The following is a 14,572-nucleotide window of genomic DNA, read 5'->3' as shown; positions in this document are numbered from 1 at the left end:
CATGGAACTTAAAACAGCCTCTCTACCACCACCCCACCCCGGCACCCACCTTGGATTTTGTCTCCCTCAGCTCCTTTTCTGTCTCACCACCAGAACCAAAGAGGATGGTCTGCGTTCTCTTTCCTTCCATTGTATATCTCATCAACCAAGTTAGAAGTTTTAAATAGAGGCCAGGCACGGTGGCTCACACCTGTAATCCCAGCACTTTGGGAGGCTGAGGTGGGCGGATCATGAGGTCAAGAGTTGGGGCTCATCCTGGCCAACATGGTGAAATCCCCTCTACTAAAAATACAAAAACTAGCTGGGCATGGTGGTGTGCACCTGTAGTCACAGCTACTTGGGAGGCTGAGGCAGGAGAATCGCTTGAACCCAGGAGGCAGAGGTTGCAGTGAGCTGAGACCACCCCACTGAACTACAGCCTGAGCGAGACTCCATCTCAAAAAAAAAAAAAAAGAAGTTTCGAATACGTCTCCCACTTGAGTTTGGGAGTTTCTGGTTTAATTCCAACCACTTACTGTGTGTCCTTATGTGCCAAGAATCATGCAAGGTTATGCATCTTCATATCTTTAGGGGTAGATGAATAACGAATATACACATGAATGCATGAGACTGGGAGGTACAGGTAAAAACTAGCCAGATCCAAAATTCCATACAAAATATTGACAATTTCCATTCAGCCCTTGATTTTTCCCCAATCTCAAAGAGGTGCTGACAATAGGGGACCCGTCCAGGATCTCTGTTAAATACACATGTTCTAGTGAGGGTAGAAATCAGTGAGACAGGAAGGCACATTCAATGATTTCTAAATAGTGTGGGGTCAAAGGCCCCATGTCGGACAAAGCCCAGATGCAACCTCTCCCACTCTTAAGATCATGGTTTGGGATATCCACTTCACACAGGAATTTGTCACTCTGTTCTTCCATGCCTTTATTGGTGACAGCAATGGACAAGAACAATACCAGGCATAGCAGACACCCTAGCCCAGTACCTGAGGTGCCAGGCACGCCCTGCAGGGCCATTGGCACATCCAGTCCCAGCCCAAGATCCAGTCTACCCAGGCCATGTCCCCGAATGGGCAGGAGGCCGTCTGTCCAGTTTGTATGTGTGGATCAGTCTCTCTGAGTGTCTGAGCCGCTGCCTGCAGGGCCCTCCCATTCTCCGCACATGGTAGGGGCTGTTAGGAACATAGCGTGGCATCCCCCGGTGGACCACTGGGCCCCAGTGCTGACCATGGGGATTAGGGCCAGGGATTGGAGGTGGCAGAGGGCCAGGCACAAAGTTCACTCCAGGGCCACATCCTACAAAAGAATCAGTCATTATAAGAGCTGGCTTCTGGCCAGAGTGAGTGCAGCTCTGCCTTCAAGCAACTCTTGTCCTCCAGGTGAGCTTCTGTGTTTCCCTATCTACAAAAAAGGGATAGCCCTTCCCCTACCTTCAGACGGTGAAATAGTGACAACCAGTGAGCTGATTAATGAGCCTACAGATGATGTTTCAGACTCAGGGACTGCTGTGACCAAACCCAGTATTGGAGGCACAAGGAGCTACCCAACTCCTCTCAGCTCACCTAGGCATAGGAGGCTGGGTAGGGGGAGGTACAAGAGGGTAGGGGAGCTGCAGAGGCACCTACCTAAGTGGGGTGGCATCGAGGAGTCCTCCACTGGATTATAGTTGAAGAATTCATGGGGTGGGAAGGGCTGGCCTGGGAAAAAAGGGGTATCCTGGGGCAGGGGTGGGAAGAGGGGAGGTGGCGAGGGCTGAGGAAGTGGGTAGGGAAGAGGCATGGGAGGGGGCAAAGGAGAGGGTGGGGGTGGGAGCAAGGCCAGGTGCTCCCTGAAGTCTGGGGTCTGCCTATGGCTTCCCTGGAATGGATGATTCATCTCTGCCCAGTCCTCAATCCACGGGTCTAGGAATGGGATGGTTGTTTTAGGTAGGCTTGGGAGCCAGACTGCCCTGAACTCTGGCCGTCCACACTTCTAACGCTCTATTCCTTCCTCTTGGAAAGCAGAGCCACCAGGCTGGAGCACCCTTGCCCTCTACCCAGTTTTCCTCATTCTCTCTCATTTCAGGCCGAGCCCAAGGTGTGTTCCTTTTCTCTTACCTCTCAGACCTACCTTTGTTCTGACCTCACACTTTCCTCCAGAGACTTCTTTGTTTGCCCAGGTCCTGTATCTAACTTTTTCCTCTCCCACCTCCTCCCCATAGACCAGTAAATAAGCCAAACATAAAGATCCTGTTATTCCCTTCACCAACAACTTCCCTTTACCATCCGAACTTCCAAAATGAATGTTTTGCCCAATTTCCATTTCCTCCTCAATTGCTCACTCCCTCTTTTAATCCAAACTCATGCTCTCAACACTTTTCCTACTGAATGTAACCACTTGCTAACAAATTCCCTTCTTCTCAACAGTCATGTGACATCACCAGTAGCCTCAGTCCTTCCTAAAAGTGCCCCTGCCCTCATCTCCTTTTGTTTCTGCCACAGCCCCTCTTTCCTGCCAATCCAAAGTATGAGCATCGTTCTGTCTCCCTCACAGTTTCCACTGTGCCCTCAGTTTTAATCTCTCTGCTGGGTACCAATGACCGCAAACCTACTCTGTATTTCCAACGTACCTCAAATAAATCTGCTGTGACCAAACTTACTGATTCATCCTCCCATCCCAAACCAACTCTCCCTTTTCATGGCCCTAACTTCTATAGCTCCAAATTGGATTTCAAAGGCCTAAGCCATCAAATCTAGCCTTACAACCTTCAGAGCATCCCGTCATTTGCTGGGGATTAATTATTACATCTAAACAAGAAAATTGGGATGTTTAACTAAAATCTGAATTCACTTTCCTGATGCTCCAACTCCTGGCTACCAAGTGCTACAGGTCTGTTCTACGATATTCCTGGATTCTCTGTGCCCCCCACATCCTCTTGTGCTGCTACAATCGGCCTTCTAACATGACTCGTGCCTCCCCTTCAACAAATACAATTCTGTTGATACTGTGTACAGGGAAATTGTGCTAGGCACTGGGGCTGAAAGGGGTGAGCTGTCAACAAGGGCAGCAGGAAACTTGCCCTTTAAGGACATGATGCAGAGGAGAAGCAGCCATGGAGACAATCAGCCATGGTGCCCCCTTTGTGTGCATGCAGGGACTGGGACGTTGACATGGAAACCGAGGTTCTGCAGCAGAGTGTTACAGTTGAGATGTGATGGGGAGCAGTGCCTCAAAACAAGGAGGAGTGGGGCCCTCAGAAGCCTCCACCAATGACCCAGAGATGGGGACAGAGGAGAGCTACACCAAGCTGCACCAGTCACACTGGGACTCTGAGGCCGAACTAAGAAGCCTATGGAACACTGCCCATTGAGCCCAAGTCCATAAGGCTGGCCTTCCCGATGCAACACACCTGTTCCACATCCTGCCAGCTGACTGCACCCCCACCCCCCAAACTGTGGGCTTCCTTGCTTCTGTCACACTGCCTGGATGGCCCTTCCTCCCTGTCTTTCCACTCCTCACACCCATGCCCCATTTCTTTCCTGTTAATCTGTTGGGTAGGACTCTTGCAACATGCTGCCTTGTGTGGTCAATACTTGCATAAGCTCCTTCAAACACACAGAAAGGACTACACAGCCAGACTGCAGAAAACTGGAACTTGGACAAGAATATTGTTCCGGTGATCTAACCCTCCTCAGGGGTTGAGGAAGGTGCATGCAAAAGACACAAGGGTCCTTCAAGGGACCTCTACTTCCCTTGAGTGGCTCTGTCCCAGTCTGGCTCTGAGCCCTGTCCTCTGAGGGCCCCGGTGCATCACTACCCCCCCCACTTATGGTAGGGCTCACCAGGGGAATAGTCACGCTTGGGCAGCTCCACGCCCCAGGCGTCAGCCACGTGGGTCAGAAGCAGGTGTGAGAGGTGGCGGTGTGCATGCTGGTCCCAGTGGACACCATCCCGATGACGGTGCTGTACCGCATGCCGGAAATGAAAGTGGAGATCTAGGACATCAAAGCAGTGGTCCCCAGCCAGCGTAGCACTGTAGAAGTTCCCTTCAACCACATCCCGCCGCAGGGAGCCTGCCAGGGGCTGGAGCTGAGTGAGAAAGTGCACCCTCTAAGAGCCACAGAATGAAGCAGGGTCGGAAAGCAGGGTGTCCTATCTACCAGCCTGCTGTCCCATCTCTTGTCCTGATGGGCCTCAGTCACTTGCCTCTGGCAGGAGGAAACCCCCAGTGATACGCTCCCCGAGGGGCATCGCCATGTTCCACACCAGCAGGCAGGAGTCTGGCAATACTTGGTCCATGCGCACAAACACCCGCTCCAGGTTCTTGCGGTAGCTCTCCATTGAGCAGCGACCATATCTGTTGGGTAACACACAGGGTGGGCAAGAGCACAGGGGTGGACTGCCTCTGAGCCATACTTTCATCCCCAACTGGTATTTCCCTTTCCCTTGCCCCAACCTGGAGAGATCCCAGAGGCAGGAGTTGATGATCACCAGGTCCGGAGCAGGTCCATATGTCAGCTCTTCCAGAACATCCTCAAGGTACTCGGAGTAAACACGAGTGAGGAAGTAGAAGCGCACAAGGTGGTGGCCAGAGCCCGAGCAGAACTGGCGGACCTCACGGTACTGTGTCCCGTTGTGTAGCTCGCCCAGCTGGCCCCCAGCCACCAGCTGGTCCTGTTCAAAGCTCAGCTCCCCCTACCCACCCCCCCCACCCTACTGGTCAGACCCATGCCAGGGAGGAGAACCCTGCCAGGCCAGGGTCTGTGCCCACCCACCACTGACATGGCCACCAAGCTTCCCTCACCTTGGCTTTCAGCTGGGCAGCTGTGAGCAGTGAGTCTTTCTGGAGCAAGAGCACCAGGTCCTTGTACACAGCCCGCTGAACTGGGAGGAAACAGAGATCCCAAGGCTGAGGCAGACCTCAGCCTGCCCCAGCTCCTTCCAAGTCCAGGATCCCATTTTCCCAGGGCTGAGCTGCCCAACACCAGCTGCGTGGAGTGTTGACTTGGATGCAGGAGAAAAGATGAGGTTAAAAAGTCCTGGCATTGTCTCTGTTCGCTGTGCCTCCCGGCCAGCAGTATACAGTGACCCAAGATCACCTGGCAGAAATTAAGTCAGCCAAGTCACCCGGGAGACACACTACACAATGCAACGCTTTAATGACGGAAAGTATGGGGGACTGTCAGGGCGAGAAATGCTGAGCAAGGATGGGCTAAAAAGTGCACAGGTTATTACACCTTTCAGAACACCTGTGGAAGATGTGTGGGACATAAAAAGAGAAAACCTACTGGAGGAGAACAGACCAGAGGACAGACAGGAGATGTGAGATGGAGACAAATGGTCCAGACACACTGAACAGGCTGCAAGGTGTGGGACTGGAAGCGTCACCCTAGAAGAGGCACTCACTGGAGTCCCCCAAGATGACCACGAACTTGTTGTGTAGCAGCTGCTGGACTTCCGAGGCCTGGAAGTGGACCATGTCGCTTCGTAGCGGGCGGCGCGGTTCCTCGCTCGACAGACAGAAGACCATGCCGCCACCAACAACGACAGGCTGCAGGGAGAGGCCACTAAGCCACACGATGGTGGGAACTCAGGGCAGGTCGACCTCAGGACTAGCCCCTCCGGGGCTGCTCAATGCTAAAGGGAGGAGGTGACAGCGGCAGAGCCATGGTGGCGCCAGCCTTGGTCACACTTGGTACCAGAGGCAGAGGGTCGTCCAGCCAGCAGGCCTCCAGGGCACTGCAGAGCTTCCCGCGCGGCGCCGCCCTGAGCCTCGCCACGTGCCCGCCGCCGTCCCGCGCATGCGCGCGCCCGCTCGCGCCAATTACCAAATCCCGGGGCTCCGCGGTGTTCACCCGCGACCCGGGTAGGCCTGCGCACCGCGCGCCTGGCCCGCGGCGGGCTCCTGGCCAAGCCTCATGTTCCCGCTCCCCGGTCGGCCAGTCGGTTCTGCAAAGCTCCCGCCCCGCAGAGACCGTGGGTCCGGGTTAGCCGTCGGTGCGCAGCCCAGCACCCAGCGCTCTCCATGCGAGCGTCGCGGTGGCCCCGACGGCGCCTCAGGCCTCAGCGCCTCGGGCTGGGACGCTCACAGCTTCCACTTCCGTTCACCCATGTCCCGCCCTGAGCGACCCCCAGTGCCCGAAGGGAAAGTAAGGCGATGGAGGTGGCCGCCACAGGGTGCAGGAGCCAGGGCTGGGCCCACTTGGCGGGCGCGAAGCCCAGTTACGGGCGGGGGTCGCGGCGGCGGCGGCCAAGTGAGGCTGCCCACAGTGGTGATGGCCGCGGCGGCGGCCTCGCCACGTGACCCGGACGGGCGGAAGCGGAAGTGCCGGCCTGGAGCCCGCTCTAGGTGGGTGTCCCTTCGGCTCTTCCAAGCTGCCGTTTGCACCAGCCATGGACTGCTACACGGCGAACTGGAACCCACTCGGGGACTCTGCTTTTTACCGGTGAGCTGCCCCGTCCTCCCGCTCACGGCCTGGCTTACCCCGCTCGCCCGCGGGCTGGAGTCTCCCGGCGGCGCTCGCCCCCGTCACTACTGGCGCTGGGGTCCGCCCGCGCCGGCTGCCCTCGAGCGTATGCCACTTAGCGCACAGCTGCCTTTGGGCAGGGAGCCGGGCCTTCCCCAGCTCCAGAAAAGGACACTGAGGCAAGCACAGTGGTCGCCCCGAAGCCCAGGTCTGTTAGCCTCTGGAAAGATGCTCAGATCTCGTTGAGGGAGGCAGCTCGCGGGTGACAGCGAGTGCCCAGTCTCCTGCCGGAAAGTGCTGCTGAAGTCAGACCACAGGGGCGCTCCGAGGGGGGCGGGATCGCACGGCGGGCGGGGTAACAGTGCTGACCAAGACTGGGAAAAAGGGGCGAGTAGTCTGTGAATCCCGGAACAGCGGAAGTGAGAACCCCTGGCTTAGGGCAGCCCTCCCATGGGAGTTGTAGAGTCCTAAACCACGGATCTTTCTAAAGTGTAAACTCGTTACATCGCTACCCAGATTAGGATTTTCCCATAGCTTCCCTAATTAGGAAAAACTGCGAACTTATCGTGGAACATCTATCTATAAGGCCGCCCCTGTTTGTCTCTCCACCCTCATCTACCGCTCTCCTACCCAAACCTTGCGTTCCAGCTGCGCAGAATTACAAGGCCCCAACCAGTCTGCAGTTTTTGTGGACACTGCCATTTCTCTCTTTATCTCACTGAAGAATTTTGCGCATCCTTCAGGACTTAGTTCAAGGGTTCTTTCTGGAACTGTGCCTAATTCTCCCACAATAGAATCCTGTGGGCCTCACTGGGCTTAGTGCTAGGGTCTGTTAGGTATGGCCTATTTGTATGTTTAGGCGACATTTGTATAAGTTTCTTCTGCTAAACCAGGCTCCTTCAGGGCTGAATTTTTTTTTTTTTTTTAAACAGTCTTGCTCTGTCTCCCAGGCTGGAGTGCAGTGGCATTCGACTCACTGCAACCTCCGCCTCCCGGGTTCAAGCGATTCTCCTCCCTCAGCCTCCCGAGTGGCTGAGACTACAGGCTCCCGCCACCACACCTGGCTAATTTTTGTATTTTTTGGTAGAGCTGGGATTTCACCATGGTGGCCAGGCTGGTTTTGAACTTCTGACCTTAAGCAATCTATCCACCTCGGCCTCCCAGAGTACTGGGATTATAGGCGTGAGCCACTGAGCCGGGCCAAAAGCATGTTTCTTGCCTCTCTTTATGACCAGTGCATATTTAGAACAGTGCTTGCTATAGAATAATTGCCCATTAAAGTTTTTAAAAAATATTTTATTGGGCCGAGCTTTGTGTCATGTGCCTATAGTCCCAGCTACTGGAGAGGCTGAGGCAGGAGAATCACTGGAGCCCAAAAGTTTGAGGGTGTAGGGACCAGTGATAGCACCTGTGAATAGCCACTGCACTTCAGCCTGGGCAACATAGCATACTCCCTCTGAAAAACTAAAAATATTATTTTAGGCCGGGCACAGTGGCTCATGCCTGTAATCCCAGCACTTTGGGAGTCCGAGGTGGGCGAATCACCAGAGGTCAGGAGTTTGAGACCAGCCTAACCAACATGGTGAAACCCCATATCTACAAAAATTAGCCGGGCATGATGGCAGGTGCTTGTAATCCCAGGTTCTTGGGAGGCTGAGGCAGGAGAATCACTTGAACCCGGGAGGCGGAGGTTGCAGGGAGCTGAGATCGCGCCATTGAATTCCAGTCCAGGCAACAGAGCGAGACTCTGTCTCAAAAAATATACATATATATATATTTATTGATTGCAAGTAAAGATCAAAAAGACATCCATGGCAGTCTTACATAGAAGACATTTGTTTGTGCTAATGAAACTATATACCATTCTCATTGGCATATTAAAACTTTTAAATGTAATTTTTGGTACCTAATGTGATATACTTCCTAGATAGACAAGTGCCCTGTGGCAGTTTTTACAGACCTGTTGCATTTGTTGTTTATTTGTAATTCTCTCTTATAAATATGCCTGTGCAATTGGCCGAGCGCAGTGGCTCACACCTGTAATCCCAGCACTTTGAGAGACCGAGGCAGGCGGATCACGAGGTCAAGAGTTCGAGATCAGCCTGGCCAACATGATGAAACCCCGTCTCTACTAGAAGTACAAAAATTTACCGGGTGTGGTGGCATGCACGTGTAGTCCCAGCTACTCGGGAAGCTGAGGCAGGAGAAGTGCTCGAACCTGGGAGGTGGAGGTTGCAGTGAGTCAAGATCGCACGACTGTAATCTTGCCTGGGCAACAGAGCAAGACTCCATCTCAGGGGGAAAAAAAAAAGAAATATGCCTGTGCAATATGAAAAAATTGCAGAAACTTTGTTAAAAATCCATAAAATCAGTAGGAAATTATTTCAACTTGTTTCTGTGGAGAAGGGAAATCAGCTGACAAAGGTAGCCATATCGTTTAGTATTTACACACCAGCTAGTTGATACGACATTCACTTTTAAAATATCAACTTTACTTGTATTATTTTGAAGATACCTGTTGCCTACCCAGGCTTATTAAATCAAAGAGTACTGCAGACAGTGACCTCATTACCACAGAGCTCTTATTTATCAGATGTAGTCTTTGCTTTGTTGACATGTTAATAAGGTTTTAAAAGAATGTATGTGTTGGGTGCATGCCACAGACACAACCTGAATGATTAAGCTACTCTTACCTGTGCTGTACTGCCAGAAAGGAATAGGGGTCTAAGGCTTGCTGGGGAGGATATTTATGTTTTAAGTTGCTAACAGCTATTGAGCCTTTCTTATGTACTAAACATTATGCTAAGTAATTTATGTGTTTTAACTTACTTAAGCTTTACAATCCCATGAGGTAGATACCGTCTTACTGATGAGGAAGCCGAGGCACAGAGAGGCCAGGTTATACAACTAGTGACCAGGTTACACAGCTATTGAGTAGTGGAGTCAGGCTTTGAACCCGAACAGGTTCTAGACCCCTGTTAAAAAATACGGTTTTGGGGGTGGGGAGGTTAACAGAAAAATATAAGGGCATGTTTCACCTCTTCCACCAGAGTGGAAATGCTTTAAGAGCAAGCACTTAGTTTTGTTCATCAGTGTGCATAGCTTTATGCATAGGTAGGACTCGATACATGTCTGAGTCAGTGAATGAATGATAAACAGGTGGCAGACATTGCATTTCAAGTCCTATCTGCCTGACAGGATTCTTGTGCATTGGAAGTAATATTCTGGAGAACTCACTCAATTTGGGAAGGCATGGAGGAGAAATGGTGACCAGTTCTTATGGGACTCCAGAAGTCAAGCCATTTTTTTTAATCCTAAAAATGCAACTTGGGCTAATCTAATTAATTAATTTGTCCCATCCCTTTGTCAGGCTGAGCCAGTAAAATAAAACAGATGTGGAAGGGTTCTGCCTGCCCTCATAGAGCTTACAGCCAGCAGGTGAGACACTTGATAATCACTCAGTATTTGTTTGATCATAATCACTATAAAGAGAGGTATAGGAGCAAGTAACCTAAGAGAACATGCCACAGACTCGGGGAGTCAAAGGTAGAGAAGATACTCTAAAAGAAGTAATAACACCCTATCCAGGGGATGAGTAAATTTAGGTGCAGGAAGTGGGATGGAGGTGGAAAAGAGCATATACACAAAAGTCTTGAGGCAGGAATGACTGAGGCATACACAGTGACCTAAAGAGAGCCATTGTGGCTGGAGTGCTGTACGCAACAAGAACAGGACATGGATGAAGTTGATGCCCGTCATGTAGGGGTCACACCCTGCAGGGACATTATCTGAAGAATGATGGGAAGCCTCAATTAAAGGATCTTAACAAAAGATTGATGTAATTGGATTTGCAAGAGATGTGTGTGTGTGTGTGTGTGTGTGTTTTAAGTTCCTTTTGTAGGCAATAGTGGGGAGAATTTGGAAGGAACAAGCAAAACGGAAACAAGGGAGATGGTTAGGAGCCTGATGGAACAGACCAGGAAGAAGTTGAGGATGGCCAGTACTAGGGGTGGTGATGTTGGAGGTGGAGAGAAGGGGCCAATCTGAGAGATTTAAGAGGTAAAGTGGAAGGAATTCGTAATGATTGCACTTGGTGGGGAGGAAGGAGAGCAAGGAATCAAGGATGACTTGGATTTAGGGCTTAAATAAAATCATGAGAAAGGAAGAGTGAGTTTGGCAGGGAAGAAGGTGAGCTGGTTCTAAATACATTGAGTTTCAGGTACTAAGAAGCATCTTATGGTAAAAGAAAGGAGACTTAAGATACATTATATACTCCTGAAATTATTTTTAGAACAGAGGGCAAGTATTTAAGTAGTTACATTTTTGTTTCATTTTTTTTTTTTTGGATATATAAACATGAACTTTTTTTCAAAAAAAATCAGCAGTGTGTAGTGGCACGCACATGTAATCCCAGCTACTTGGGAGGCTGAAAAAAAATGAACATTTAAAAAAAATGTGGTTAAATATACATGATATAAAATTTACTATCTTAACCGTTTTTGAGTGTACCCTTTAGTAGTGTTAAGTTTATTCACGTTGTTGTGCAACCAGTCTCCAGAACATTTTCATTTTGCAAAACTGAAATTCTATACCCTCAAACAACCTCCCATGTCTTCCTCCCTCCAGCCCATGGCAACTACCATTCTATTTTCTGTCTCGGAATTTGACTACTCTAGACTCCTTACGTAAGTGGAGTCATACAGAACTTATCTTCCTGTGACTGGTTTATTTTACTTAGCATAATATTTTCAAGGTTTATCCATGTTATAGCATGTGTCAGAATTTTCTTTCTTTTTGAGGCTGAATAACATTCCATTTTATGCATATACCACATTTTGCTTATCCATTTCGTCTTTCCATGGAAACTTGGGTTGCTGGTAGCCCTTGGCTACTTGTGAATAATCTGCTATGAATGTGGGTCTACAAATATCTCTTAAATATTTTCTGTACTCCACTTTTTTTTTTTTTTGGAGATGGAGTCTTGCTCTGTCGCCCAGGCTGGAGTGCAGTGCGCGATCTTGGCTCACTGCAACGTCTGCCTCCTGGGTTCAAGTGATTCTCCTGCCTCAGACTCCTGAGTAGCTGGGATTACAGGTGCCCACCACTGCGCCTGGCTAATTTTTGTATTTTTAATAGAAATGGGGTTTCACTGTGTTGACCAGGCTGGTTTCGAACTCCTGACCTCAGGTGATCTGCCTGCCTCGGCCTCCCAAAGTGCTGGGATTATAGGCATAAGCCACTGTGCGCAGCCTCTGTACTCTGCTTTTAATTATTTTGAGTGTATATCCAGAAGTGGAATTGCTGGATCATATGGTAATTCTGTGTTTATTTTTTTCCATAGTAGCTGATGTACCATTTTACATTCCCAGCAACAATTCCTAGGAGTTCTTTAGTAGTATATGTTCTTGAGACAGGCTGGAAACAAGGGATTGCAGGAGTGACAGTGAACTCTCTTTAGGGCCTGGGATTTGGGAATTACTGGATTATACCCCAAGGCAACCAGATTATACCTAACATGCATCTTCCTCCTTAATGGTCTGATATCTTAGCTTGGACAGGCTGGAGATCATCTATTTTCACTCAAGGGTCTTCTCACACCCCAGTAGACCATGCTTCTCCAGCAGTTCAGCCTCCCTGCCACAGGAATTCCCTCACTATTTCCAGCAGGGGACTGGAATTGAGGCTACCAGTACCTAACTAAATCATTAGATTTAACGATTTCCTGGTATTCTATTCCAAGGTCCATTTACTACTGCTGAGATTTCCACTTCTGGGACCCAGGAGTGGAAGAGAAAGATGGGGCTGGCCTTCCTCACTAAGGGTGTGGCCTCTCCTCGCAGAGTCCTTACCCTTAGGCTTTTCTGAGAAGCTGCCCTTCACTCTGCCCATCCATACCCTGTGCTACCCTCCAGGCACAGTTTGAGTCACCTCACTGTCCTCTAGAAGCCCACTTTGCCTGTAAGGCTTCAGGAGGTGGTCCATACATTATTGCTCTTCACTCCCTGACCTTTACTTTTGTACCCCTTTAGGGGGTCCATTGTGCCTCCTTCCCACCTGGTCTGTGTCGCTGCTGACGTCCTTGACCAACTGCATTACTCCCTGATTATTGTTTTAGCCCACAGCCTCCTAGGCATCCCAGCTCCTGCCACCTTCCAGGGTGACTTAAGTGACCACCTGGCTTCATGGTTCTATGACCTCTACTCAAGTGATTTTATCCATCTCACCTACCCCTTCCCTGGATCCCACCCAACCCTTGTGCTCATCTAGAACTGCTCTACCTCTGAAATGCTAAATTCAAACCGCCCCCTCTTTTTTTCTTCTCTCTCTCTCTCTTTTTTTTTTTTTTTTTTTTTTTTGAGACGGACTCTTGCTCTGTCGCCAGGCTGGAGTGCAGTGGCGTGATCTCGGCTCACTGCAACCTCCGCCTCCCGGATTCAAGCAAATCTCCTGCCTCAGCCTCCTGAGTAGCTAGGATTACAGGCATGCGCCACCACACCCAGTTTACCTTTGTATTTTTAGTAGAGATAGGGTTTCACCATGTTGGCAAGGATGGTCTCTTTCTCCTGACTTTGTGATCTGCCTGTCTTGGCCTCCCAAAGTGCTGGGATTTACAGGTGTGAGCCACTGTGCCCGGCCCCGCCCCCTCTCTTACCATAAGCTCCTGTCTGCACCCATACTCTAATACCTCCCCATGATATACCCATCCTTCGACCTCCTCAGGATCCTCATTCATGGAGCCCTCTGTTCTCTTGCTGTCTACATGCAGAACCCCCTTCTATAGATGTTTCCCTCTCTGCCCCCCTTAGAGTATAGCCACAGTCAGTTGCTTTGGTTTTTTTCTTGCCCTTTTCCTAACAACCTTGATCCTTTGTCCTTTGATTACACCTGTATGGTGCAGAACCACCTTCCAGTGCACCAGCCTCTCACCACCTCTGTACATGTACCCAGGCTGATGAGTACTGCCATGAGGTTCACACAGCAGGCAGATTGGGACTGCTACACATCCACAGGCACCAACCCCAACTGGGGTCCCACAGCCCTATTACATGGAGTCAGCCTGCATTCACTCACCACAAGGGCTCTACTTTTATTTATTTTTTATTTTAATTTTTTAGAGACACAGTCTCACTCTGTCACTCAGGCTGGAGTTCAGTGGTGCAGTCTTGGTCCACTGTAGCCTCAACCTCTTGGGCTCAGGTGATCCACCCACCTCAACCTCTCAAAGTGCTGGGATTACAAGTGTGAGCCACGACTGTCCAAAGCAACATTTTTGTAAGGTTGTTATCAGGTGTAATAGTGAGTGGAGTCACTCCCACTTCCACCTCTTGAATCTGGGCCCCAAATGGAGGAGATAACACCATGTAATCATCTCTGATTAAAAGCATAGGCTGCATCCTATAAGAAAGAACCCCACCCCTTTAAGGACATTGTCTTGCAATTGGTGCTATAACCAAGTTGTCAGTAAATTTAGGTCAGCCACTTGTGAGTGATGGGGTATAGGGTAAGGCCAGTTGATCCCATGGCTGTGAGCCCACTGCTACCTTTCGTTGCTATGAAATGAGGTCCTTGATTAGCTGCAGTGCTTTGCAGAATGCCACAATGCTGGATAGAGCATTCTGTAAATCCACAGATGGTGGGTGCTGGAAAACACATTACAGGCAGGAAAGGCAAATCCACATTCAGAATATGTATCTGTTCCAGTGGGGGTAAGTCGTTGCCCTCTCTGAAATAGAAGAGACCCAATATAATCAACTTGTAGGCTGGTTCCTCCAGGAATGGTGCCATATTGGGGTCATGTATCGTCTTTGCTATTGGCAGTGTTACTTGGATTGGGAGGCTTCTAAGACAGCTACCCCAAGTTAGGTTAGCAGGGCTTTCAAGGAAAAGCTAGTCTTCTTGTAGACAGGAAGGCTTCCCTCTGGTAAGGGAAGCTCAGAATGACCTGGAGTCCAAAATTGTCAGTTTCATGTGGATCTAACCAGATATCCCTCTTCCAAGTTTCAGGATCTCATTGTTTCCTATCAGTACCCTAATTTTCACATGAGAAATGGTGTGTTGGGGTGAATTCAACTGTTGTAATTCAACAACTCACACAAATTTGTGTTTGATTTTCAGCAATAGCAG

General features: G+C 49.9%; 2 protein-coding genes across 7 annotated transcripts in view; one reads left to right on the top strand and one right to left on the bottom strand.

Annotated features, from left to right (window-relative positions):
- Positions 1 to 902: 902 nt before the first annotated feature.
- PCED1A (PC-esterase domain containing 1A) lies at positions 903 to 6,241 on the bottom strand. Of its 4 annotated transcripts, none has more exons than XM_023220296.2 (8): positions 5,810 to 6,241; positions 5,388 to 5,532; positions 4,786 to 4,865; positions 4,438 to 4,676; positions 4,188 to 4,338; positions 3,824 to 4,070; positions 1,628 to 1,699; positions 903 to 1,298 (listed from the first exon to the last, which is right to left on the bottom strand). In XM_023220296.2, the coding sequence occupies exons 2-8, from the start codon at positions 5,509 to 5,511 to the stop codon at positions 1,051 to 1,053; spliced, it is 1,161 nt and encodes a 386-aa protein (XP_023076064.1). In that variant the 5' UTR covers positions 5,512 to 5,532; positions 5,810 to 6,241; the 3' UTR covers positions 903 to 1,050. The 4 variants fall into 4 exon arrangements, with proteins under 4 accessions (XP_023076064.1, XP_023076063.1, XP_023076061.1 ...); XM_023220295.2 differs by having other exon boundaries at positions 1,628 to 1,903; positions 3,824 to 3,944; XM_023220293.2 differs by having other exon boundaries at positions 1,628 to 1,903; positions 5,810 to 5,966.
- A 52-nt stretch (positions 6,242 to 6,293) lies between these two features.
- VPS16 (VPS16 core subunit of CORVET and HOPS complexes) overlaps positions 6,294 to 14,572 on the top strand; it is a 28,530-nt gene continuing 20,251 nt past the window's right edge. For all 3 annotated transcript variants that reach the window (XR_002733307.2, XR_002733306.2, XM_023220292.2), the window contains exon 1: positions 6,294 to 6,427. Coding sequence is in view for 1 of the 3 variants with exons in the window: in XM_023220292.2 (XP_023076060.1) it covers positions 6,375 to 6,427 (53 nt within the window). In the remaining 2 variants the exon portion in view is untranslated. The remainder of the gene's footprint in view (positions 6,428 to 14,572) is intronic.

Source organism: Piliocolobus tephrosceles, chromosome 20 (assembly GCF_002776525.5).
Source record: "Piliocolobus tephrosceles isolate RC106 chromosome 20, ASM277652v3, whole genome shotgun sequence".
Taxonomy (NCBI): domain Eukaryota; kingdom Metazoa; phylum Chordata; class Mammalia; order Primates; family Cercopithecidae; genus Piliocolobus; species Piliocolobus tephrosceles.
The sequence above is the reverse complement of the archived record's forward strand: the minus strand, read 5'-3'. Positions and strand labels throughout refer to the sequence as shown.